The sequence below is a fragment of the Quercus robur genome, chromosome 7 (genome assembly GCF_932294415.1).
Source record: "Quercus robur chromosome 7, dhQueRobu3.1, whole genome shotgun sequence".
Classification (NCBI taxonomy): domain Eukaryota; kingdom Viridiplantae; phylum Streptophyta; class Magnoliopsida; order Fagales; family Fagaceae; genus Quercus; species Quercus robur.
The window spans coordinates 17,271,334-17,298,166 of record NC_065540.1 but is presented as its reverse complement, the minus strand read 5'-3'; the positions used below and the strand labels follow the sequence as shown (position 1 = coordinate 17,298,166).

Here is a 26,833-nt window from a genome sequence, read left to right as displayed (position 1 = left end):
GATGGGATTGATAACTAGACTATTAAGTGGCAATAATGTATCGAAAATTCTAGGTCTTTAATTGCAAAGAATTTTACAATAATAAAAATGGTGTCAATAATGATTCATAATAAAATTTGTGCAGTGTGGCACCACTGAGAGGGGTAGTCAAGTGATCAAGGTGCGTGATCGTTGTCTTGAAGTCCCACGTTCACACCTTAGTATGGAGTGGGGTTGCCTCTTGTAGATAACCCCTGATTTACTAGCTCTCTTGTGGGGGTAGGGGTGAAGTCAGTGGTCACCCCCGGTCATAGTAGATATGACTTAATCCAACATTCTCTAGCGAGGAGTGCCCCTATGAAAATTTTATGCGACTCTAATCACAACTTTCCACCGGAAAAAAAGTTCTAAATAAGGTTCTAACAAAAAGAGAGCATGTTCCTGAATTGTTTTAAATGTTTTGCACTCTGCTCCTCCATTTCGTGCCATCAAACAGTTTGCTTAGTCTACATAGTGAGGGTTAAAAATAAATAAATAAATAAAAACTTCTCAAATTTTCATGATTCAATATGTTAGGTCTTCATACTTTTTCTTTATACTAGTTAGGGCAGCACATGTAAGGCACGTGTTTGTCATGGAAAAAAAGTACTGTTGTAATTAAGGTCAATTCTAGATTTTGTTTGTATTACAAAATAAAGATATGAATCATTTAATTTTTAAAATATATAGAGATTTACATTAATCAAAAGAGACATTAATTTTAAGTACATATTGAACAAATCAAAAGTATTGTAGCTTTTATACATTCACTTAACAAGTGTTACAATATTTTCACAAAATATTTATTTTTAGTTATGGTTGATCACAGTTTCATATTTTATTATTTTATTTTGACTTATAAGGAATTTATATATCAATAATTGTGAAAATATTGTGAAATTTGTTGTGTCAATATAACAATATATATATAAAAAAAAAAAAATACAAACGGAAGACCAAAAAAACTGTAATTACTGTAGCTACAGTGCCTCCAATGCCTCCTGGTACTGTAGCTACTATTTGAAACTTAAAAAAAAGTCCTCACCAAAATTCACTGTAGATGAACAATGAAATAAGTGGTTTGAGCAGTATCAAAACACTGTAACGACATAGTTGCTTTTTATATAGTTAATAGATATTTCCCAAAATTTTGATAAGATTGATTGATGGACTCTTTATTCTCTCTTTTTCCATCTAATTTATTGAAGTATTTAATGCCATTTTCTCCCCTAGCTTTATTGCTTACATCTTGACAATATATTAATTTGAAATTTCCACATAACACTCATGGTGCCCTAATGCATGTCATCTCACAGAAGGAGTCGACATATTTAGAATAGAGATATCAAAAATGGACCAAGTCGGCAACTTAGTATCGATCACCACACACACACTCAAAATTTGAGTGAAGTTTATGCCTGTGGTACTGGTAGCAATTTATTTCAAGCATTTGGAAGCAACAAAAGCTTTCAGCTTAATTTGGTCTTGGCCCCATTTTTGAGGGACCTTTGAAGCTCTAACCATTGCAACAAGCTGTAAGGGCAACCCCACTGTCTCTCACATATGATATCGTACGCAAATTTCCACGATCCTTAACACTCGGCCACATGTTAGGGCTTAGGCAAGGAGTGCACCCACCACCTTGTACGTACATTTGTGTCATGCAATGCCTTGAGGTCGAAGGAACTATAGCCACATTGTTAAATTTGAAAATGAACTATTTATTCATTTTCAGCACTGTTGAAAGTACTTATTAGCCTGTGTAATTTACTTTGAAAGCTTGTGGGGTTTACTAGTGATAGGTATAGAAGAATATATTTGGTCGTGTGAAAAGAAATCTCAAGTGCAATAAATGGGGTAACTGAAGGTTGGTATTGGGTGATCGTTGGGCTTAATTCAATGCTTTATTTGATAATGAAACTCTTCTAAGTTCTTTTTTTTTGGATATAAGATAGAATTTCTACTCTAATCTAATCTAAGTGTATATGTGTGTGAAACTTTTTTCTGGAAACTTGAACCCTAACTCTTACCCCCCACACCCTATAAGCATTTATACTTGTAGAGTGACCTTCATACTCTTCTAAGTTCTAACTGTGCATAAACTTTAAAAAAAAAAAAAAAAAAAAAAAAAAAAAAAAAAAAAAAAAAAAAAAACTCTTGTTTTATCACGGGTTTTAGGTATAGAAGAATATATTTGGTCGTGTGAAAAGAAATCTCAAGTGCAATAAATGGGGTAACTGAAGGTTGGCATTGGGTGATCATTGGGCTTAATTCAATGCTTTATTTGATAATGAAACTCTTCTAAGTTCTTTTTTTGGATATAAGATAGAATTTCTACTTTAACATAATCTAAGTGTATATGTGTGTGAAACTTCTTTCTAGAGACTTGAACCCTAACTCTTACCCCCCACACCTTACAAACATTTATATTTGTAGAGTGACTCTCACACTCTTCTAAGTTCTAACTTTGCATAAACTATAAAAAAAAACTCTTGTTTTATCACGAGTTTTACTTATTTTAATTGATAAAATTTCTTATTATTGAATAAAATATTTAAGGTTCAAATCCTGTCAATTTCAAAAATCAATTAATTGGTGTCTTAAATTGATAATTAAGAGCAATTATCATAAAACTCTTCTATTCTATTCTAATTTTTTTTATCAAAAAAAAAAAACTCTTGTTTCATCTAACTATTATGTTATATCCTTGCAAGTTGCAACTTATACGCTTAAAATTAAGCTAGCTCTTGAAAAAGAAAGAAAAGCATTACTATATTTGCACATACACAAAAAAAATTACTAAATTAATTATAAGACCATTAGTAATTTAGTAGACAGTTCTTAATGTAGAGGAGAAAACATAAACAGAAAGTGGGCCATTAGTAGACAGTTCCCCCTCCAAACCATTTGCAAATGTTATTTCAAATTTCAAATTTGGATTTTTTTTTTTTTTTTTTTTTTGACAATTTCACAGTTGGAGGAGAGGAAAAATTTAAACACTAAATACCAAATACCCTTGTCGAAAATACTAAAAAATGCCAACTTGAGGTATACAAATTTCTTTGGTTTTTCAAATTTGGAAATGGAACCAATAGGAAAAACAATTGTGGTGATTATTCTTTGCGCAATTGCCCTGTCGGTCTAGATAACACTATGGGTGTGTTTGGATTGAATTTATTGTTGTTGAAACTGAAAACTGAAAACTGAAAACACTGTAGCAAAATAATTTTTAAATGTGTAAATAGTACCGTGGGAGCCATTTAATGAATAAAATGACTGTGGGTCCCATAAACAATATTGCTACAGTACCGCTACAGTGTTGTTTGTCTCCCTTTTCTGCAAAACGCATGAAATGTAAAAAAAAAAAAAAAAAAAAAAAAAAAAGTGTGAAAACTCAAACGCAACAAAATTAAGTGCTATCCAAACGAGCACTATAAACGAAAATCAGACAAAAGCACTACTTCTTTTTCTTCTTTTTGTCAAAATAAATCATAAGAAATCATATCAAAGCACTTCTTCTTCTTCCTCTTCTTCTTCTTTAATCATTCATTACATTTAAAGTGTGATTTGATAGATGTGGACCTAGCTCCGAAATTCCACAATAAAGTTAATGTGAATCAAAGTTTTAAATTCCTATTTCTAACTTTTCTGGCTTTACTTTCATAATGATGGTTTATTAGTGGAAGAAAAAAGAAAAAACCAATAGTGTTTGAACCTGGAATTTAAGGTACGATTGATACATGTGGACCTAGCTCCAAAATTCCACAATAAAGTAAATGTAAACCAAAAGTTTCAAATTCCTATTTTTAATTTAGCTGGCTGAACTCTCATGATAATGGTTTATTGATTGAATAAAAAAACAAAGGAAAAACCAATATTGTAACCTAAAATTTAAGGGTAAAGCCGTAAAGGACACTTTTCCCCAAAAACTAAAGCGATGGAGACCACTTGCTCAACTCAATATAAAGTAGTCATGAATTTAGGAAAAGATGTTGTACAGACTGTGAGTACTATTGATTGTAATTTCACCTAATTATTAAGTGGTGAATTTAATTTGCAATTTCGTGCATTGCAGAAAAATAAATAGATGGTGGTACTGGAGTCGTTGCACCTAAAAGGGTACAGAAATATTTAAGTACTGTCCGTAAGTGTAAATGAATCACATAGACCCAGCTAGTCAAAAAAGGGATACTGTGTGTCTCATATATGCCAAATGAACATGTGAGAGAAATAGAGATGGATGCAATGGATACCAAAAAATTGCCAGTGACATGCTCCCGCACTGCCAGTGCCCACATGATGACTTTGAAGATCGGCCTACCAATTACCAATCAGACTTCTTTTTAGTTTTTAATTTCCACCTTACACAACAAGTTGGGAGTGCAGCACAAGATTCTAGATTTGACTCTATGGCAATTTTCCAATCTTGGGAACCATTTTGTCATAAAGGGAAAAATTGTTTCTATTGCTCTAAATTCAAAACTTTGAATCCAAATATATTGTTTGTTGAATGGTAATAGAATATTGGAAAAGTTAACGAAAGTTTTGATTTAGGAATCATTAACTGAATTCACTTGATTACTTCGCATAGGTTTTATATACTTATGAAATTAAGATACCTAATTGGGTTCAAAAGTCATAGGTTAGGTTAAGTTTTGAGTAAATTAGTGATTAATTGTATGTTTTACTATAGTTGTTTATTATCTTCCTCAACAAGTAGTACCCATAATTGATTTTCATCCATCACATGCATTCAACTGTTTGAAACGAAAGATATCAAGAACTCAGGATTTTGCTCATTTCTCCTGATTGGGGCAACTCGATTTGAATTATCCCACCCACCCACCTTGACTTGCTGTAACTTTAAGTCTTTAACTTACACAGAGGGGAAAAAAATGTAGAGAAATATAAGTCCGACAAAATAGTACCAACACATCAATCACAACCACATGTGTATGCAGTGGTTCTTGATGATAAAAATCAGAGTACTACTATAGTTTTAATTAACTCCATGATTAATTACCATATCACTTAGTCGAAATAATCCCTTTAGAAAGGAAAACAAATTTTAGTTTGCTTGTTGCTCTAAAAAAGGAGATGATGAAGAAAAAATAAAATTTGGAACAAGGGATTGTCATTTTGAGAGAGAGATATATGGGTAAACCGTAAATTTTTAGATATATTTAGATGTGTTGGATACCGTAAATATTTTTTTATAACCCATGGAAAAGTGCCACACGTTTTTCATCGCTTGACAGGTCTATAAACAAAACTATAGTCTCTCCTCTCTTCGATGACTGTAAACGCCTAGCTGCTCAGATTCCCCAAGTAAGCATCAAACATATCTATCGTGAAGCTAACAGGTGTGCTGACCATTTAGCTAACGTAGGTAGTGATCAATCTTTTTAGATTTTAGCTTCTTTTTTTGTCCTCCTGTGGACTTAGTCCCTCTTGTTATGGCTGATTGCCAGGGGTTGTATTTCAACAGACTCTGTCCAGACCTGTTGCTGGCCCGTTAGTTTTGGTTCTTAATAAAAATTCCATTCTACCAAAAAAAAAAAAAACAGTGCTATAGGACCAGCCAAGTAAAATGCAAACGCAAACGTACACAGAAAATCAGCTTCGCAAACGCATACTTATCATAGGATATAGCTGAGTACATGAGGAAATACAACTACAACAAGAAGACTCCTTACAAGAGGAGCCCAATATATGGGCCTAACCCCATTTTATTTCTCATGCTAGTTTATTACATTCTGCGGCTGAAAACTGCTACTCCAACATCGACCTCTCACTTCACGCTGTAACACAAAAAAACAAACAAATTAAAGTCAGTACTACATTACACAAAACTTTTCAATGCTAGACCAGCTTTCGTTTACTTAGTCTTTCAATTTCTATACAATAATGCTAAGAATACGACATTTTTCATAATTGCTGTCATGATTTGTTATAATTAGATTAACTTTACTTTGATTTGGATTCATCATTACCTCTATTTTTATAATGCCCTAATCATAACAGGCCATATTATTAATAGTAGTAAAAAAAATTGGTGCTGATCTTGTAACCAAATAAAAAAAAAATGTTAAAACCCAACGATTAAAGTTGTGTAAATATGCAAGCATAGAGACATAGTTACTTTTTGCAGTTGGTGGAGGTGCTGATCTTGTAAGGAACATTGACTCCACACTTGCCAGGGAGAGAAGCAGCATTAGCAGGACTAAGTCCAGAGATGCTACCGGCAGCTGTTTTCAAACACTCACAAGCGGCCTGGCGGTCAGCTGTGGTCTTAGCAGCATTGTTAAGGGACTTAACCCCATTGCAGCAAGCCTGTGTGGGAGACCCTCCACTCCTCAGGTAGGGAATGCAAGCAACGAGGCTGCTTTGGACTTGGCCACATGATATTGCGGCTTGGGCAACTGGTGCACCAATCACCAAGCACATGAGTGCCAAGCAAGTGAGCTTAAGGACCAAGGAGTTAGCCATTACTGAGTTAAGGAGAGGGAGTAGTGTTTGGAGAGTTGAGATAAGGAGTTGGCTATTTGATTTGATTGCTTGAGTGACTTACTTTGGCTACTGAGCTCGGGTGCTTTATATAGAAAAATTGGACGTATGAATGTAAGCCAGCTGTGGTTTTTTGGGAGGGGAGTAATTGGTTGGTAGATGGCAGCATTCAATGCTTAATTTTGATTTCTCTTGTTTTCCCACGCCTTTTTCATGGACACGGCAGTTAGAGGCTTAGAGCATCTTAAATGCAACCAATCAAGCCATAAGTAACGTTAAGTAAGAAAATTCAATGACGATGTTTACGGCTTAACTCACACCTCTTCGTATTTTAAATAAAGATGTTTATGATTTAAATCTTACTTCCCAACTATCAATTTATAAATGTAGGTTCATAAAAAAATAAAAATAAAAATAAAAAATTGTAGGGATGTCTCCATCAAATGAAACCTGGGTTGAAGAAGGCCCGTTAGAACAAAAATTAAAAAGATCTAGGTCCATCTCAAATCCTACTGTTAAAGACCAGAGGACCAAAGGGAGTTACAAGCAAGGGCGAGTTTGGTTTAATTCTTTGAAATTAAGCTTTTTGAAAAAGTAGAGTTTTCAAAAAGTGTGGTATGAAACTGGACTTTTTGAAAAAGTTGAGTATTTAGTAAAAACAGTTAAAAAGTGTTTTTTTTTTTTTTTTTTAACTGAATATTTAGCTAGCATTTATAAAAGTGATGATTTTATTGGTAAATTACCAAAAATGACAAAATATGTATATATATATATATATATAAAGGAGTTTATTTCATACTTAGTATCAATTTCTTCTTAATAATAATAATAATAATAATAATTACTTCATGTTAATAATAAATTACTCTCTTAATAAAAGATTTTGTAAAAAAGTATTTGATTTTAACATTTCTTTTTTCAAAAAGTGTTATGTTCACGACATTTTTATGATAAATTTTCACAATATTATGAACTACAGTTACTCGAATATATTCTATTCTTTTAATATATTTATTGGCTTGCTCCCACATCCAACCCAACCCACATCCCTCTCTTTTTTTTTTTCTTTTTTTTTTTTTTTTCCCCAGCCACAAGAGCCAACCCTTCACCTAGCTTTTGTCTTCTTTCTTTTTTTCTTTCTCTACTTTCCTCCACCCCCATGCACTTCTTCACCTTAATCTTCTTTATTCTTTTCTTTTTCTCTAAATTCAACCCCACATAGCTCACACCTACACACTTCTTCACCTTGATCTTCACAGGTAATTTCTCTTAATTTCACCAAAAATCTTCAATACCTCTCTCTCTTTGTAACCCTAAAACCAAATGGGAATTGAAGTCAAATTGATGCATCAGAGCTCCTCCTCATTACTCAACCTCAGCCATGTCGGAAGATTCAGATTGGGTTGTTGAGAGTGAGATTGGTAGTAGAGGTTTTGGCATATTATAGTTATTATTTTCTGTGTTTGTCTTTTCGGTTTTCAGTGTATTTTGTGGTTAGTGAGATGAGAGTAATTTAGGTTATTTCTTGCATTTCCAACAGTAGTATTGATCAAAAGCTCCTCAAACCCGTTGACATGTTTTGGCTCAATTCTTTGCATTTCAAACACAATTTTTTTGAGAAAGCACATTTTGAAACATTACCAAATGTTTGACTTTCATTTTTGTTCTTAAAAAGTGCGTTTTGGCTTCTAAAAGCCGAAACAAATGGGTACTAACTCACGTCTTCTTGTCGAGATATGCTGAGAACCCTGTTGTCAAGGATAGAGTCAACAATATAACCAATAAGGAAGATGTTTCCCAAAATATTCGCCAAAGATCCCGAAGAGACAACATAGAGCCCAAAGCAATAGTGAATTGCGCATTAATTAGATGTTTCAACCTAATATCAGCTGCATTAATTGATGAATGACTAGCCTGAATAGTGAAGACTCCTCAAAAGCATCATTTCATGATAAAATGGAAAGAGGAATTAGGTGGCTTATGTGACAAGTATCCTTTGACATTCAGCAAGATAATACATAGCTAAAAAGGGAGGAGTTGGGAATATAAAAGGGACCTTCCCATGAGGGAGAGGGATCTCGGTTTTGGGGAGCATAAAAGAGAGAGAGCGAAAGAGAGCATTGTAATACTGCATAGACCATTGTATATCTCAACAAAAGCCAATTTAAGTAAAATAAAACTAGATAATTCGTCTTGATTCCTAACTACTTCTATTCAGTTTTCTCATTGCGGGTTACCTTCTTGTTCTTGATAAATTAGTTGTATCAATTAATTACATTGAGATTATCTTTTCTTCTTAGCGTTTTTTATCCCCACAATAATTTTTTAAAAAAATGATGAGAAAATTCGATGAGCAAAAGTTAAATCTAGTAGATACATCATAAATAATAATGTACAAATGTTTCTTTTTATTTTTCAATGTTCAAAGCTCTGCAAGAACTAAATTGCTACCTCGGGTGTTTAATCTCTAGTCCCATACACACCAATGAAAGAATTCACATTGTGAAAAATATTTATTACCCCTATTCCTTTTTTGAATTTAGATTTTCCTCTTCTTTTTCTCTTATATATTCTTACAATAAAAGGCTAAAGCATTTAAAAAAAAAAAAAAAAAGAAATCTTGTACACACCACCTGTCACACAATGGGTAATCAAGTGCTTTAAGCCAAAAAAAAAAAAAAAAAAAACGTTTAATCAAGTGCTCTATTGGGCAACTGTAAGTATATTTATAGAGAAGTGCTACGTCTACAACATTTTTATAACATTTTTACGTTAAATCATAGGTGATAAGTTGTTATTGGTTCTAATTTAAATCTACTACTAAAATTGCTTTCTTTGTCCATTTAGTAACAATTAATAACAACCTACCACTTATAAGAGAATTCGCATCAGTAAATGCATAATTTTTGTCCATTTTGCAAGAAAAAACATGCTTTTTCTATTTTACACACCCATTTTTATAAAACACCCACATCAATTTGTTTATTTTATACATTTATACAATAAAATATTCATTCTTGACTCAATACCCAGCCACCATCAACGATCAGAGCAGCGATGATCATCAACCCACACAACCACCATCATCAATCCAGCCTCCATCATCAACCCACCCATCAAAATCCCAAAACCACTAATCAAAATCATCAAAGTCCACTAATCAAAACCCATTGATCAAAAATCATCAAAACCCACTAATCAAAATCATTAAACCCACTAATCAAAACCATCAAAATCCACTAATCAATGGCGATCAGCGATTGGCGAGGCAGCAGTGATCGATGTGAGCTGTGACGAGAGATCAGGCGCAGTGAGAGATTAGGCGCAGTGAGAGATCAGTGAAGGTTTAATGGTGATGATTTGATCAAGCGATCGATGAGAGATCAGGGTGGTGGTGATTGGCGACGGTGGCAAGAGATGATTTGATCAACAGCGGTGGCAAGAGATGATTTGATCAACAGCGGTGGCAAGAGATGATTTGATTAGGTGATGATTTGATCGGCAGTAGTGGTTTGATGGTTTGATCAAATGAGAAAAAGGGAGAGTGAGAGCAACCAAAGATAACGAGAGAGAAATAATTACTAAAATATTAAATGCAAGTGCTACAGTAACCGTGCATATATATGCATGATTACTATAGCACTTGTGCATTTATGCACAATTTTTCACTCACTGATGTGAGCATTTTTTGTTTAAAATGTGTAAAATGAAGGGTTTTTTGCATTTTTTAAGACTTTGCATCCACTGATTTGGATGTTCTAATTGTGAAAATATTGTGGATATCACATTTCTCTTATTTATATAATAAGTGTTACGTTCATAATATTATCACAATAAATCATAAGTGGTTAATTACTTTTAGTTCTAATTTAAATCTATCACTAAAATTATTTGTTTTCCCATTAATAACAACCCATATTTGTTGTAAAAGTAATATGGAAATAGCATTTCATATTTATATAGACGCATTGTACAAACATTTCTATTAAAGCTAATACAGAGAATTAACCTGCACCTTAAACAGCTGCAACCAGAAAACCGGAGTTTTGCTGAAGTTGTGTATATGTCTTATTCAGAGAAATGTCGGTAGTAGGTGTCTCTGCCAAAATTTGGGTTTGGGTCCCTTTAATAAATGATTGAAAATGGTTGCTTTACAATGACTGGTGGTAGTGGTAGTGTGGCACGCCATGTATTATTCAGACAATTTACACGGTCCAGATTTTTGGGTAAGCAATGAGTGGATACAGACTCATCTTAGAACAGTAAAGCTGCCTCTTCTTTAAGTGGGGTTGGCAGTGGCGGAAGGACTTCTAGCTTGATGAATTAATTCCATTATTGACTTACGAGGAAACTAGGACGTAAAACTGCAAATGAAAATGATTTCTAAACCCATAAAAAAACAAAGCATTAATTAAAATATCAAAATTAACCAATTTTTCTCTTGATTGTATGTATGTTTGTTTCTCAAAAAAAAAAAAAAAAAAGTTAATTTCCTTAACTTTCTGTACTCATGCATAGGGATAGCTATTCGTGTTCGCTTGTCGGGTTTGTATTGTGTCAACTCATGAGTATTCAACTATAGGTCAACTCTAACCTGACATGTTTATTAAACGGGTAAGAATTCCTCAATCTTTACATAACTCATTATTAAACAGGTTAATCGTATTGACTTGTTTATCAGATTTTATCAAAATGAAAAAAAAAAAAAAAAAAAAACTAATTTTAGTATTAACCAAATTGATATGAATTATGAAAAACCAAACAAACAAATATTTTTAATATAAAATTCAGAACTGACGAGTAACTGAAACTCCTCTTTCTATACTTAATCAGAAGAACTATAACTCTTTTCTTTACACTTTGTCCTAGAAGCCCGGGACTAGCAACCAATAGGAGAAGAGGACCCTAGCAAATCACAAATAATCATTCAAAACTAAAGTATATCTCAATATTACAAATAATCAATCATAATATGTGAAAGAAAATAAACTACAACAACTAATAAGTTTATATATCTAGGATTTGAAGGGTATATTGGTAAAATATCATTTAATTAAATGGGTCAAACAGATTTCATGTGATGAATACTAACCCAACTCGTTTATTAAACAGGTCAGTCGTGTCAACTTGAATATGACACGAATTCATTAGGCCTTAACTCATAGCCTACTAAGTTCGTGTTGGGTCATGTCAAGTTTACGGATCGTGTCGAATTTTGCCAACCCTCATGCCCTTAAATTTAATTCTTTGTTTAGATGTTAGCTACTTTTATTTATTGGGACAGTTACTAGTTACCCATCAATTCTTTAATGTCTACATAACCAAAAATTATAATCTACTAATAATAGAAAACATCAATGATCTTGCCCCCCCTGACTCTGTTAAAATGCCTTATATTGGTGATACGTTCTTAGAGAGTTTGACACTTTGACCCCTTTGATTAAAAAAAAAGGCAGGCCCACTCTCACCTTAAAGAAACGTACCAAAAATAAGGGTTAGAGCTCCCCTGACATGCCTAAGTCCTAACCTTATATTATTCTTTTCTTTGTTTTTATACTGTATCATGTTTTTTACAAGTTTATTTTTTACCAATTTCACTATTCACAACAATTCCTTTCTTGCATATCTCATAAATAACTTATCCCATAAATGAATGATGAAATGCCATTATTTCTTAACTTTTTTACAATTTCAAAATTTGAATTTTTGTTATAAACTTAAATTTTAAATACTTAGATGGATAGAAAAATAAATGTTGAATTTAACATATTTTAATAAGCAATCAGACAGTAAAACATATATACAACTTTAAAAGTACTTGCTATATTTTTAATATTTTTAGATTTCATAAAATAAAATAAAAAACTTATAGATGATTTTTTTTTCTTTTAAGGAATCAAATTAGATGTCTAAACTTTATGTATTTATTCTTCTAAAATAAAAATAAAAAACTTTATAGATTTACATTAATCTCTTTTTTTAACTATTAGTAACTATGAATTGGTTATTTTTGTTTCTTTCTTTTAACAATATGAAACATATACTTGTAATTACAATTGTTTATTTACAATTTATTTTGTTACTGTTATGGATTAATATATCTAAATTATTTTTCTTTTAATACTGTCTTTTAATCTTGCCCCCCTAGACTGAAATCTTGGCTCCGCCACTGCTTGTTAGAGTAACTTTCCTCTTACAAATTATATGCAACGATCACGCAAGATATCATTAAGAGAAAGATAAATTTCCCAAAAGTCAATATATTGGCTCCTAAAATGTTCAAGTGATTAGTATAGGGTCAATTAGCCAAACTACTTAGCGAGAAACCTCAAAGGGGTGCCCCATGTATAAGGCCAAAGGTTTGCTAGAGAGATTTGCTCCCAAAAAAAAAAGAAAAAAAGAGAGTTTATTAGAGAGAATGACATTTTTTTTTTTTATATAGAAAAAAGTTTTACTTTTATTTTGATAATTTTAGAAAAATTTTGATATCACTTTTATAAAAAAATATTTTCCTTTTCTTTTCTTTGTAAAAAAGTTTTAAAAATATTTTTTAAATATATAGAAAAAATTTTTACTCTTATTTTGACAATTTTAGAAAAATTTTGATATCACTTTTATAAAAAAATATTTTCCTTTTTTTTTCTTTGTAAAAAAGTTTTTTAAAATATTTTTTAAATCAAAATATTCGTTAACTTTTTCCATTATATTAGTTTGATTGGAGCAATGTTCTAAGTTTAAATTCATGGTGCATCTCCTCAAAAAAAAAAAAAAATCTTGGTGCATGGTATTTATTGATTTATGACACCCACCACCTAAAAGCTACTAGAAGTTATGTGAGGTTGTACTTAAAGTCTACTGTCCCGTCTGTCCCAGACTTTTAACCATAGAGCTTTGTGAAACAGAGCTTTTAATGGAAACACATTTAATGTTATGACCGTTTGGAAAATTACAATTAAAACTAAAAAGTAAATTTTTTTTAGATTAATAAAGCATTAAGCATGAAAAGTAAATTGTAGATTTCTTTTCCTTAAATTGCAGTAACTCTGGCAAAATACACATGTTAAGTAGTCATTTGGTAAAAAAATTAATCTTGACAAGGAAATTTTCATTTAAATATAAGTTTAGATATGTATTTATTTAAGGCGTTGACACATGTGCATTTTTATAGGAGTTACTGCAACTTAGTTTGCAACAAATCCTTACCCTTCATTTTATCTTTTATGTTTCCATATCGAAGGATCATTTTGAAGCTCTTTAGAGAAATTGCCAATTTTTTTGGAAATTTCTCTTGAACACTTCTCGCATCGTCACCAAAAGACTTGAGCTACAATACTTGGGCAGACTTTTATTACAAAAAACCAAAAACAAAAACAAAAACTTAAGGGATTTTCAAAAGTTAGGTGGGCCAAAGATGAGTTTGTTGAACTTTCTTACATACTTTGTTACAACTGTCCTGTATAGCAGAAAATACATGTTGTTTCTGTTGTATGTAACCTCCCCCTCACATGGGGGTGGATCTCACACTTGTGGAGTCCACCTCATGTGAGAGGAAGGATACATGTAACATAAATAACATATATGACCTCGTAATTGAATATTTGTCCCTATCACATCAGTCTATTTTTTTCTTTTTTTCTATCACTTATAGTCTGCCACATAGGACATTTGTAGCAAATATCATTATTGTTGAAAGAGAGGTGCTACGTCCACAACATTTTTACAATATTTTTACAACAAATCATAGGTGGTTAGTTGTTATTGGTTCAAATTTGAATCTAACACTAAGATTACTTTTTTGCCTTAACAATAACAACCAATAACAACCTACCACTTATAATTTGTTGTAAAAATATTATAAAAAATATTATAAACATGTCATTTCTCTAGTTGAAAAGAGGCTTCTGTCGAAATTTTTGAGTCAATGATTGTTTACATGGCCTTGACTAAACTTGTTAGTTTGCCGGGCTAGAAAAGCCCAAAACGTGCCATAAAAATCATGGATTTTGTGGAGTGTAGTCTGCCATTTTTATTGGGTTCTTAGCCCAATGTGTACTGTGCTTTCCATTGAATGCCATCAGGCTTCGAAGCCCATTTTACGCGCTTCCCAGATAATTTTTGGTAGTACTAATTTCTTTCACTTTCTTTTTGAGTGGTAATATTTTGCTCTTTCTTTTGGCTGAAAATATTTATATATATAAAAAATTCTAATGTTCTGTTTTGTTGGGAGGATGGAAACATTGGTGGATAGAAATGTGTCCTCAGCTTGGGTTTTTGGCTGAGTTTGAAATGTATTTCAAACTTGTCTTTAATTTGCAATGGGTCTTTTTACCATGTTTAATTCAGTATTGTACTTAGGTTTTCTAATCAAATTCAATTGTATTTTATATTGGCTAATAATTAATATTGTTGAATTTAATTGTTTTTTTGTGAAAAATAACACTATTTACACATCATTAATTAATACAACCATGTGATTGAAATTGATAAAAGAAATCTAGGGTAAATAGAGTGGCAAAGCTAGAATTTTTTTTCCCTAGGAAGCCAATAAGTAAAATTATATATATATATATATATATATATTTTCTATACAAATTGAAAGAGGGAGGAGGGGATTTTTTTTAAAAACCTAGGAGGAAATTGTACTAAGCTTTGATGTATACTTCATTTTTACTACCCAAAAAAAAAAAAATGTATACTTTCATTTTTCAATCTTTCAAATACTATTGAGTGCTTAAATCGATGTTCATCTAAAGTCTCTAGGTCCTATTTGTTTAAATGTGCCACTTGAAGGTAAGGGTGTATATCTAACCAACAAACCCAGTGAAACTAACTCCTTAATTCAACCTAATGCCTTATATAGGTTGGTTTTTCGTGAGTTGGTGGGTTAAATTGAGTTGAAATTTTATTTGAGTCTTGGTTAGGATCGAACTCAAGTTGATAGTTTTTTCAATCTATTCAACCCAACCTAGTGTAAGATATATACAAGTATTTTATTAACTTTATTTTAAATTTTTAGTTTGATCTATTTAGGTATTTTGGTAAATCAAAAAATTTGAAATATAATTTAAGCACAACCCATCAATCCAACCCAATCTAATGAAAGCCCAATTTTTTCAAGGAAAACATTTAAGAACAACTTAAAGACCCAACCCAAATTCAGATTTAGTTATAATTTTTAGTTGTTACTTGTCACATTTTCTTTTCTTTGTGGGAACTCTTTTCTACAGAAGTAAAAGAAGAAGGGGGGGGGGGGGGGGGGGGAAGAAAATGGAGGGTAAATATAAATTTTGTTGCACATGGAGAAAAAAAGAAAGATTATCATAATAATAAGTGACATATATTTTATAGAGACAGTCATTTCATAGAACAACCGAGAGGACTCATAGTGATGACATACAAGATATGATGATCACAAGACTAGACCATAACAATAAAGAGAAGAGACTCGCCAAATTGGAGCTCCATCTGGACTTGACGTAATGTCTTTATTCTTAATGCTACTTATATTGTTGCGACTGCAAATTGCTTCTCTATCATCCTCACTGCACTCTGCAACAAAACCAAAAAGCTTTCAGTGAGTGGGGAAAAAAAGGTAATGAAATAGTACTGTCTTGACAAATAATCTTACATATACAAGATTTTTCACAACTATAAAGTTATGAATTCTATCATTAATACCATCTATTTTGCCTATCTTTAATAATGACTTACAATAAAGAAGGTCTAACAAAATCCCTATACTAAAATGGTATGGCAGCTAGGGCGTGCTACGTGAAATTATTCCATGAATAGGGTGTGCTTTGATAATTTATTTTGTACCATTAGGTGTATGTCACTCTCCTTTGACATAAAGACAAATCTCACGTAAAAATTCACAAAAAAAATTCACCTTTATGTGAAATAAAGATAACAGATACAATGAATGCACTGAATAATTTGATCATTTGAGTTACATTTAAGCTATTAAAAAAGTTGAAAAAAAATGTTTATGTTAGAAAATTAATATGCAGTAATTTAAAGGATATTGAGGGCTTACTTTGAACAGTCGGTGGAGGGGCTGATCTTGTAAGGACTATTGACTCCACAATTTTTTGGGAGGTTAGCAACTAAAGTAGGGTTGAGTCCAGAAATTCCACCAGCTCCGGCTTTAAAACAGTTGCAAACGGCTTGGCGATCAGGTGTGGTCTTGACCATGCCGTTGAGGTTTCTAACCCCTTGGCAACAGTTTTCAGGTGGAGGCGACGCACCATTGCTCATAAGGTAGGTTACGCATGGCATTACATTGTTTGAAATTTGAGTGCATGTTATGGTGGCTTGGGCAATGGGTACAATAGCTATCATGCACAAGAAAAGCACACATGAAAAGTTAAGGCTAGCCATTGTTGAGAAAAGAACTTTTGTAGGGAGGAATAGGAAAGTTGAGCTTGATTAATTGGGACTGGTGTAACTTTGTTGTTAATATGTGCAGTGTTTATATAGAGAGAAGTGGGTGGTGTGAAGTTCTGTGAACAATGCACGAAGTGTTGGGAAAGGAATGGGGTGGTGGGTTTGTTGGTGGTTGGGCCAAATTCAATGCTCTATTATACATTCTAGACTTTGTCAGAATTTAAGAAACATGCAAACGCACATCGGCAGGGAGTACTAAACTATTCATAGTCTGAACCCTAAGTCTTTAATTAAATTACTGATTATTTAGCTCTATCACATAAGTCTACCATTTGTTTTCTATCACTTACTGTTTGTTATGTAGGACATTTGTGGCGAAGTACGTATGCATTATTTATTTTCTATTACTTACAGTTTGTCACGTTTGAAATTTGTGGCAAAGTATGATGTAAAAGTGTATACATGATGCTATTATTATTGTTGAAAAGAGGTTTCTGTTGAAATTTTTGATTCAATAATTGCTTACACTAGTTATTAACCTGTACTTCGCTTGGGTTTTTATTTATAAATTAATTGTTAACCCATACAACGCATATGCATATTAAATGGTCACTGCAACAACCTTCTGAAACTCGTTAGTTTAACCTCAAAAGGCCATTCACCAAGTTCTTCTACAAGTTACTTTATAATCAATTAATCATGGTTCTTCACTTTCTTGAGCATTTCTCAAGTGGGTTGAATCAGTACCTAACTATAAGTGCCTTTTGAAATGTTCATGGATTATGGATCGTGTAACGTTTTAAATCCATAAATAAAAGCTTAGCACACCAAACTAAATGATGAATTCTATAAAACCATTTTTTTTTTACCTTTCACTGAATGGAACTACTGTAAAACAACATGAACAAAATATAACAAAATAAAATATTCACATTCATCATACCACAGGGCTTGAGTGACTTCCCCAATAAAGTTAATAGGGGAAAAATGAAAAATTCAAATTATTGGCTAAAAGCTATCTACCTGTTATTGATACTCTTATTTACTCAATTAAACACCACATCCATATATTCTCTACATATCTGCCAAGAGCTTCTAGATATCCTCTACTACTATTCGCATCTCCCAAGCCATATAAAGCCATAGATCTTATTTCCAAGCTCCATTTTCCATGGCTCTCTATGGTGTTGTTGATGAGAGAAACGTTGGATATATGCCAGAATGGAAATTAGATGTTTATACTGTTTTCAGTTTTCATAGTGATATGGGAAGAAGAGAAGGTATGAACATTTTGGGAGTTGAAGGAAATGTAACGGCTAATTAATCATATGAGTGCAATAACTAAATATGTAGATTGAACAAAAAAAATGTAGATGAAAAAAAAAAAGAAGCAAAATAAACGAAATCAAAGGTGGGCTAATCGAATTCATTTAAGTTGTATTTATTTATTTATTTTTTTTCACTTGAATTGTATAACTGTTATACTCATGGTCACGGACAACTCATATATATTCCTGTCAATTTTTTCCAATTTTGAGCATTGTTATTGCAGCGTCTTTCCATTTAAGTTGTATTAATTGCATTTTCATTGTTCACTTGAATTGTATTATTGCTATATTCATTGACAATTGATTTATTGCTGTCAAATTTTTTGAATTTTTAGCATTGTAATTGTAGCGTCATTTTATGCTCCTCTCATATGTTGTAACACTTAAATCTTTTTAGTTTTCCCCCACAAACTGAAGTGTAATTTTTCTCCAAAAAAAAAAAAAAAAAAAAAAAAACTGAAGCGTAATACCAAAGTACAGTGAGTCCAAATCTTTTATTCCATTTTGTCTGCTCTACTTTAAATTCCACCAATAAAAGTTTGCCACATGTCCCTCCTAAATAATTAAATTATAATTTTATGCCTTTATTATTTGTTATCTAACATAAATAACAGTAAATAAATTAAAATAAACAAACCACCAACGCCAAGAAATCCCCACAACCGGTCCTCCACCACCACCTTCACCGGTAGTAGGAGCAACAGATCGCCAACATCGTCATCACTGACCAACCTCCATCACTACCTTGCTAGACAGTAGCAAGAGATCAAAAGCTTTAGAGAATTGCCGGCAACATCAACCCCACCGGTCATGGCCATCCACCTCTACTGGGTCCACACCAACTCCTTATTTTTCAAATCCAAATATGTTACCCTAAGAAATCTAAGCAATCTAGAAAAGACACTTTCTCTCACGTTGCTTTCTTTCTCGTCAATCTGGTCTCAAACAAACAAAACAATGGCCTAAGAATTTTGTTCCAAGTTCACCTTTCGTTGTCTACAAGTGGAACGTCCACTATCCCATGTGAACAATTTATGGACAATGGGTATAAGCCATGGTGATTTTTTATGGAATTTTGGCAGGCGATTCCATGAATCACAAATAATAATACTCATTAATTCATGGATTTGAAAACAAGGAGGGTGGTGTGGACCCGACGTAGGTGGATAGCCGTGACTGGTGGTGTTGATGTTGCCGACGATCTCTTGCAATGGCACCGGAAAAAGTTGTGGTGGTGGACTGGTGGTGATGGGAATGTGTTGGGTTTCTTTTTGTTTTATTTATTTATTTTATTTAGATAACCAAAATGAGTAAAATGCATAAAATTAGGGTTTACTTAAATAACTGGACACTGGGCACATTTTTATTGGTGAAACATAAAGTGAAACATGAAAAGTGAAACAGAAGATTTGAATTCAAGGACAATACACAGCAAATTAAATATAGTTTTAATATTACTTTTTGCAAATGATGGCTTTTAGGTAACTAAGGGAAACTTTTCTTGTGGAGTAAGAATGTAAAAATTTATGGAGCAATTTAAAGAGTTTATAGTGGGTATTTATTTAAATGGTGGTGTTAGGATCATATTTTATTGTAATTGGCTAATCCTTTGACAAAATGCACTTTATTTCTAATTGGGTAGATCGAAGATGGGTTTAGTACTTTAAAAAACATGTTGTTCAAGTCAAGTATTAAAGACATGAAGATTGGTCTAAGAAATAAGTGAAAAAAATTTGTTCATTAAGTTTTGACAGATAGCTCGACAGATGCTTGCTATCAAGACTTAATGTGAAGCTTGATAGATAGCTCGACAGAAACTCGATCTATCGAAAATTACGATTTTAGAATTTTCAGATCTAAAATTCGGCCTAGTCTTGTGTATTTGTTTGGAGTTTCTTTTCTCACAACCCTAGACATATATAAGGCTTATTTTTAAGAGCTGTAGCACATGGATACAAAGACCAAAATACTTATTCTCTTTGTGTGAAATTACTGCGTTTGTACCTATAGGGTTTTGTAACCAAGTGCTTCCTGATCTTCATTGTTGATGAAGTGAAGAACTTTGCAGCCAACAACATCTGTTCAAGTTGCTGAAGTTAGTCACATACTAGGATTCGTGCAAAGGGTTAGTCACAAATTGGAGGTTTGTGCATCAAAGGAAAGAAGACTACTACAAGATAAAATCCAATTAGGTATTGGAGCAAAAGTTCAACCATAGGTTAGTATTTCAGGATAAGCTAGGGTAATTGGTAAGATTCCTTATACTTGTAACCGCTTGATTGTTGATTAGTAAATTCTTAGGAGTGGTGATCTTAAAATTATCCGGGAGGGTTTTTGCATTGCAAGGTTTTCCCCATTTGTCAACAAATCACTGTGTTCAATTTATTTTCCGTTGCACTTAGTATTTTTGGTGATTTGTTAGTGCCTCCACATTTTACATCCGGTTGAACCTAATTAATTAACTTGGGTAATTGAATTAATTAACCGGAGTTAAGCTATCTTAACCCAATAAGTGGAATTGATAATGGAGATTTAAGTTTCTTTATTTATTGGTGATACATAGCAAAAAAGATTGAAACATACCAATAGTTGTCTGTCCCGTGGCGTTTGATAAGTGACATGTACCAATAGTTGACTAACACGTGACATTTGAGATATGTCACTATTTTTTGCATTATGAATGAAACATGTGTCGTCATTGTGTGCATCCACCCATTTGAGTGATTTAATTTTTATATTATATTATAGATAGATAGATTATAGAGAGATAGTCTCGACTAACTTGCCAGGCTAGAAGAGCCCAATAACGTGCCACAAAAATCTTGGATTTTGTATAGTGTTGTCTAACATTTTTTTTTTTGTGTGGGGGGGGGGGGGGGGGGGGGGGGTGTTTAGCCCAATGTGTACTGTGCTTTCCATCTAATGTCATCAGACTTCGAGCCATATTTCGCGCGCTTATCATATTTTCCCTGATAATTTTTCATAGTATTTCTTTCATTTTCTTTTTTAGTTGTAATATTTTGCTTTTTTTTTTTTTCATCAATTTCAATCACATGGTTGTATTGATTAATGTGGTGTAAATAGTGTTATTTTTCACAAAAAAAAATTAAATTCAACCATATTAATTATATATAAAATACAATTGAATTTGATTAAAAACCATATAAATTTTATATAAAATATAACTGAATTAAACATGGTAAAAAGATCCATTGCAAATTAAAGAAAAGCTTAAAATACATTTCAAACTTAGCCAAAAACCCAAGCTGAAGATACATTTCTATATATCCACCTATGTTTCCATCCTCTCAACAAAACAGAGCATTAGAAAAAAATAATTTTTTTCTTTTATAAATAATTTCAGCCATGGTTAATAGAGTGGTGAAGCTCTATATTTTTTTCCCCTAGGGAGCAATTAGTAAAGTTTTTATATATATTTCAAATTGGAAGAGGGAGGAGGGTTTTTTTTTTTTTTTTTTTTTTTTTAAACCTGGGCGTACTATGGCATTGCTTGCCCCCTTCCCTCCGCCAATGGGTAGACACATGTACATAAGAAATTGTACTAAGCTTTGATGTATACTTCATTTTTACTACCAAAAAAAAAAAAATGTGTACTTCATTTTTCAATCTTTCAAATACTATTGAGTACTTAAATCAATGTTCATCTAAAGTCTCTAGGTCCTATCTATTTAAATATACCACTTGAAGATAAAGGTGTGTATCCAATCTACCAATCCAATGAAACTAACTCCTTAATCCAAACTAATGCCTTATGTTTGGTTTTTCGTGAGTTGGTGGGTTAATTGGGTTAAAATTTTATTTGAGTCTCGGTTATGATCGAGTTCAAGTTTATAGTTTTTTCAATCTATCCAACCCAACATAACCTAAGATATATACAAGTATTTTATTAATTTTATTTTAATTTTTTATTTTAATTTATTTTGGTATTTTGATAAATATGAAAATTTGAAATATAATTTAGGCATATTGCGTCAATTATCATAATTGATTGAAAAAGAAATGTTGTAGTTGGTGAAACCTGATGATTTACCGAGCATAAAAGTTTAAGCGCAATACATCCACCAAACCCAATACGATCCATGTGCTTATAGTTATATGAATTGTAATAATCTATTTAAAAAGAAAGAAGTGCTTAAGTAGTTGATGAAAGTCATATTTTTTCAAGGAAAATATTTAAGAACAACTTGCCCACCCAACCCAACTTTGGATTTAGTTAAAAAACGAATCTTCAAATTTACTCCCTACATAATTTCTAGTTGTTACTTGTCACATTTTCTTTTCTTTTTCTTTGTGGGAACTCTTTTCTATGGAAGTAAAAGAAGAAAGAGAAAAAGGGGGGGGGGGGGGGGGGATCGAGGGTAAATGTAAAGGTTTTTGCACATAGAGAATGAGAAAGATTATCATAATAATAAGTGACACATATTTTATAAAGATAGTCATTTCATAGAATGACCGAGAGGGCTCATAGTGATAACATAAAAGGTATAATGATCAAAGGACTAGACCATTACAATGAAAGAGAAGAGACTCGCTAAAGTGGAGTTCCATCTAGACCCGACGTAATGTCTTTATTCTTAACGCTACTTGTATCCCTGCGGCCGCAAATTGCTGCTCTATCATCCTCACTTCACTCTGCAACAAAACCAAAAAAGCTTCTAATGAGGAAAAAAAGTAATTAAATAGTACTATCTAGACAAATAATATTTACATATACAAGATTTTTCACAACTATAAAATTATAAAGTCCATCATTAACAAAAATTTTTTCCTATCATTAATAATGCCTTACTGATAAAGAAAGTCTATCAAAGTCCCTGCACTAAAATGGTTAGGCAGCTATGATAATTCATTTTGTGCAATCAAGTGTATATAACTTTCCTTTCACGTAAAGGCAAGTCTCACGTACAAATTCACAAAAAGAACGATGATAGTACAAGGAATGCATTGAATAATTTGATTAGTGTTACATTTAAGCTATTAAAAAGCTGAAAAATCATCTATGTTAGGTATTTAATTAGTAGTAATTTAAAGGATATTGAGGCTTACTTTGAACAGTCGGTGGAGGTGCTGATTTTGTAAGGAATATTAACTCCACAATTTTTAGGGAGGTTGGCAACTAAAGTAGGGTTGAGTCCAGAAATTTCACTAGCTGCGGTTTTCAAACAGTTGCAAGCGGACTGACGATCAGGTGTGGTCTTGGCCATGCCGTTGAGGTTTTTAACCCCTTGGCAACAGTTTGCAGGTGGAGGAGAAGCACCAGTACCCCTAAGGTAGGTTACGCATTGCAAAACATTGTTTGAAACTTGAGTGCATGTTATGGTGGCTTGGGCAATGGGTACAATAGCTATCATGCACAAAAAAAGCACACATGCAAAGTTAAGGCTAGCCATTGTTGAGAAAAGAGCTTTTTTGTTGGCAGCAATGGAATAGGAAAGTTGAGCTTGAATTGGGAGTGGTGTGACTTTGGTGTTAACAGGTGCCGTGTTTATATAGAGAGAAGTGGGTGGTGTGAACAATGCACTGAGTGTTGGGAAAGGAATGGGAGGTTTGTTGGTGGTTGGGCCAAATTCAATGCTCTATTACGTTCTAGACTTTGGCAGAATTTAAGAAGCAAGCAAACCCATATCGGCAGGGATTAAAATATTCATAGATAGTCTTTAATTAAATTATTTTAAAATTATACTACTTGGTCCCTCCACAATTCAAAATTGGAATCGAAAATAAAAAAGTCCATACCCATTATTACGGTTAGAGGTCACTCCCAAAACAAAAACCTAAGTTTACATAACAAATCCTTATATATTACTAGTATCAATTGTTTAGTTAAAAAAAAATCAAATAAAAAATCAAATGATTGTGCTTTTTTTATTAAAAAAAAAAAAAAATTCAAATGAGATTTGATCGAGTGCTTTTATGAATCTACCTATACGATTCCTTGGGGTGTGTTTTCTTTTAGCACTACCTCAAAATACTTGATTTCCCTCTCTTTTTAGTACTCATAATTGAAGTTGTCATTTCCCTTTGCTTTTTTATTTACTATCAAAGCCTAATAAGTATGGCAAAATACTTCGATCTCATCATACTCCCAAATTGACCCGTATAGTTAGGCTTTTCCCACTTAAGATGGAATAAAGCATGGACAGGACACTCTTAATCCAACCCCTCTATTGCTGCCCCTAAATTTCAGTCTAGTTTGAGTTTACAACAAATTAGCCAAAGGGCTTATGCCTTTTTGGCTTTGTGGCCTCATTTCCCTATATGGGTGAGGTCGATCAGGTCAACCTAATAACTCTTTTTATGGGACGAACTGGACTTTCAAAAAGAGGGGAAAAAAGTTCTATAACAAATTTTTATATGAAAGAAACAATTATCAAGAAATATGCCGACACCCATATAATTGAAATATTGAATACTCACCCTAGAGGCATACTTCAAAGATTGGTATTTTTGGGGTGGGGTTGAATAAGTAATTACATAATTAACTAGTACTAGTGTGTTCAATGTTATTGTTCAATCTCCCTAATCCATTGAAATCACCAATTATTTACCATGCCCATTCTTGGAAGCTACGACATATATTTCTAGTATTATATGCCATTGTAGTCAATTCAATTGCTTGGTGATCTAAAATTGATTTTTTGATTCAACCACATCAAAGCTTACATTCTGAAGACTAAGATGATTTTGATTAAGAGAATGAGGACATCATATTCATATATGCATTGGATTTAGTTTAACATTTGAAGCGTTTAACAAACAGTTTTTCGATCAAATGATGAAAATAGGTTGCATGATTAAGCAGGAGCTGTGGTTTCATTCAATGTCATTACCAAGCGAACAAGAGTTCTAAAATTAATCAAATTAGTAATACAAAATTTTCACATTTTTCCTTGTAAGGGAATAATAAAAATAGTGCAACTAATAAACGTTTTAAAACAAAAGGTCTAGTAAATGGGTACCTTTAAAAAAAATTTTAATAGACCATTTTAGGAGCTTTTTGATACCACTCTAATAGAAAATATAAAATCCTGTAAAAAAAAAAGAAAAAAAAAGAATATAGCTTGTGTCCAATACATTTTTACACTGGACACATAACGATGCAAACATGTGTCTAAAACTAAACACTGTTTAAACTGTATCGTGTCCAATGCAAAAAGACACTAAACACAAATTTCATCCTAAAAAATTAGTAAACTTTTTTTTTTCCATAAAAATTTTCTAAAAAAATTTTTAAATCAATATTTTAAGATATCAGTTAATTTTTCCATTAAAATAATATTGTACTGCCAACTACAGTTCAACATTTTAAGAAATTGAGATAAATAAATTATTAAAAAAGTCGTGTCTCTAAAAAGGAAAAAAAAACAATTTATTATGTTCCACGTGTAGATATAGGTAGTTGAATGCTGCATGCCAGTTCTGCATGGGTTTGTTTTACTCCTGCCATGTGTCTTCGTTCCAAATCACATAAGCCCACGTAAGAACTTTGGTCTAAACATCATCTTTCTAAAACAATCGGCATCTTTTTTGTGAGCCTATTGATAAAAATTCTTGTCCTTGAATAAGAATTTTGAATTCGACTCCCACAAATTTAAAAAAAAAATGATGTTTGTTATAATAAAAACATGCATTTCCGTAATTCATTTTTCTATCCCAAAATTTTTAACACATTTAATCTTTGAAGTGCCTCCCATCAGTACCCTTGGTTGATCAAAGTCTAGTACCCTCGGTTGCTTAACATATTGCTAAATTGGTATTTTTTAGTGTGTTTCCTATTTCCGAGATTTTCAAGGGAAGTGGGAGGTGAGGCTCAAAGTTCAAACCGCCTATATGTAAATGATATCATTATTACTGAGTTTTCACTTAAGACTCCCACATCCTAAATTGTGGTGATAGAAGATTAAATAAATTTTTGATGAAATATTTTAGTTTGTGCATGTCTCATATTGAAATTGGATTTGGTTAGGAGTTTTTGAACACAACTTTGGGGTCCTTAGATAAAAGCATTGGGCATTGATCTGCAATTCATTTGTAAACACCATTATATGATAACATCTCATTTTCTTGGCATAAGTACGAAAGCATTTCTATTCAAACATGTCAATTTTATTGTTCTTTGCATCTCTACGATGTGCTATATATATGTGCCATTATTTGGTGGAATATAAGCGACGCAGCTGCTGCCGGCCAGTACATACACTTGTCTCATTTTCTTTTCTTTGTGTGGGACTATTTTCTATATAAGTAAAAGAAGGGTAAATGTAAAGTTTGTAGCACATGTAGAACGAGAAAGATTATCATCATAATAACAAGTGACACATATTTTTTAAATATAGAACAACGACTGAGTGGACTCATAGTAATGACATATTTTATAAATATAGTTATTTCATAAAACGACTATTGAGTGGACTCACAGTAATGACATACATAATATGATGATCACAAAGACTACAAAGACAAGACCGTAACCATGAAGAGAAGAGACTCGCTAAAGTGGAGACTCATCTGAACTCGACGCTATGTCTTTATTCTCAAAGCTACTTATATCCCTGTGGCTGCAAATTGCTTCT

The 26,833-nt window shown here is 32.4% G+C and overlaps 2 protein-coding genes across 4 annotated transcripts; both read right to left on the bottom strand.

The window, feature by feature from the left end:
• Positions 1 to 5,636: 5,636 nt before the first annotated feature.
• LOC126692547 (non-specific lipid-transfer protein 1-like) lies at positions 5,637 to 6,602 on the bottom strand. Its single transcript, XM_050388177.1, has 2 exons — positions 6,161 to 6,602; positions 5,637 to 5,819 (listed from the first exon to the last, which is right to left on the bottom strand). Exons 1-2 carry the CDS (start codon positions 6,505 to 6,507, stop codon positions 5,810 to 5,812), a joined length of 357 nt encoding a protein of 118 aa, XP_050244134.1. The 5' UTR covers positions 6,508 to 6,602; the 3' UTR covers positions 5,637 to 5,809.
• A 9,220-nt stretch (positions 6,603 to 15,822) lies between these two features.
• On the bottom strand, positions 15,823 to 23,745 carry LOC126692546 (non-specific lipid-transfer protein 1-like). 3 transcript variants are annotated; one of them, XM_050388176.1, is made up of 2 exons: positions 23,307 to 23,745; positions 15,823 to 16,074 (listed from the first exon to the last, which is right to left on the bottom strand). In XM_050388176.1, exons 1-2 carry the CDS (start codon positions 23,648 to 23,650, stop codon positions 16,065 to 16,067), a joined length of 354 nt encoding a protein of 117 aa, XP_050244133.1. In that variant the 5' UTR covers positions 23,651 to 23,745; the 3' UTR covers positions 15,823 to 16,064. The 3 variants fall into 3 exon arrangements, with proteins under 3 accessions (XP_050244133.1, XP_050244132.1, XP_050244131.1); XM_050388175.1 differs by lacking the exon at positions 23,307 to 23,745 and adding an exon at positions 16,562 to 16,987; XM_050388174.1 differs by lacking the exon at positions 15,823 to 16,074 and adding an exon at positions 22,658 to 22,892 and having other exon boundaries at positions 23,307 to 23,737.
• Positions 23,746 to 26,833: the final 3,088 nt, after the last annotated feature.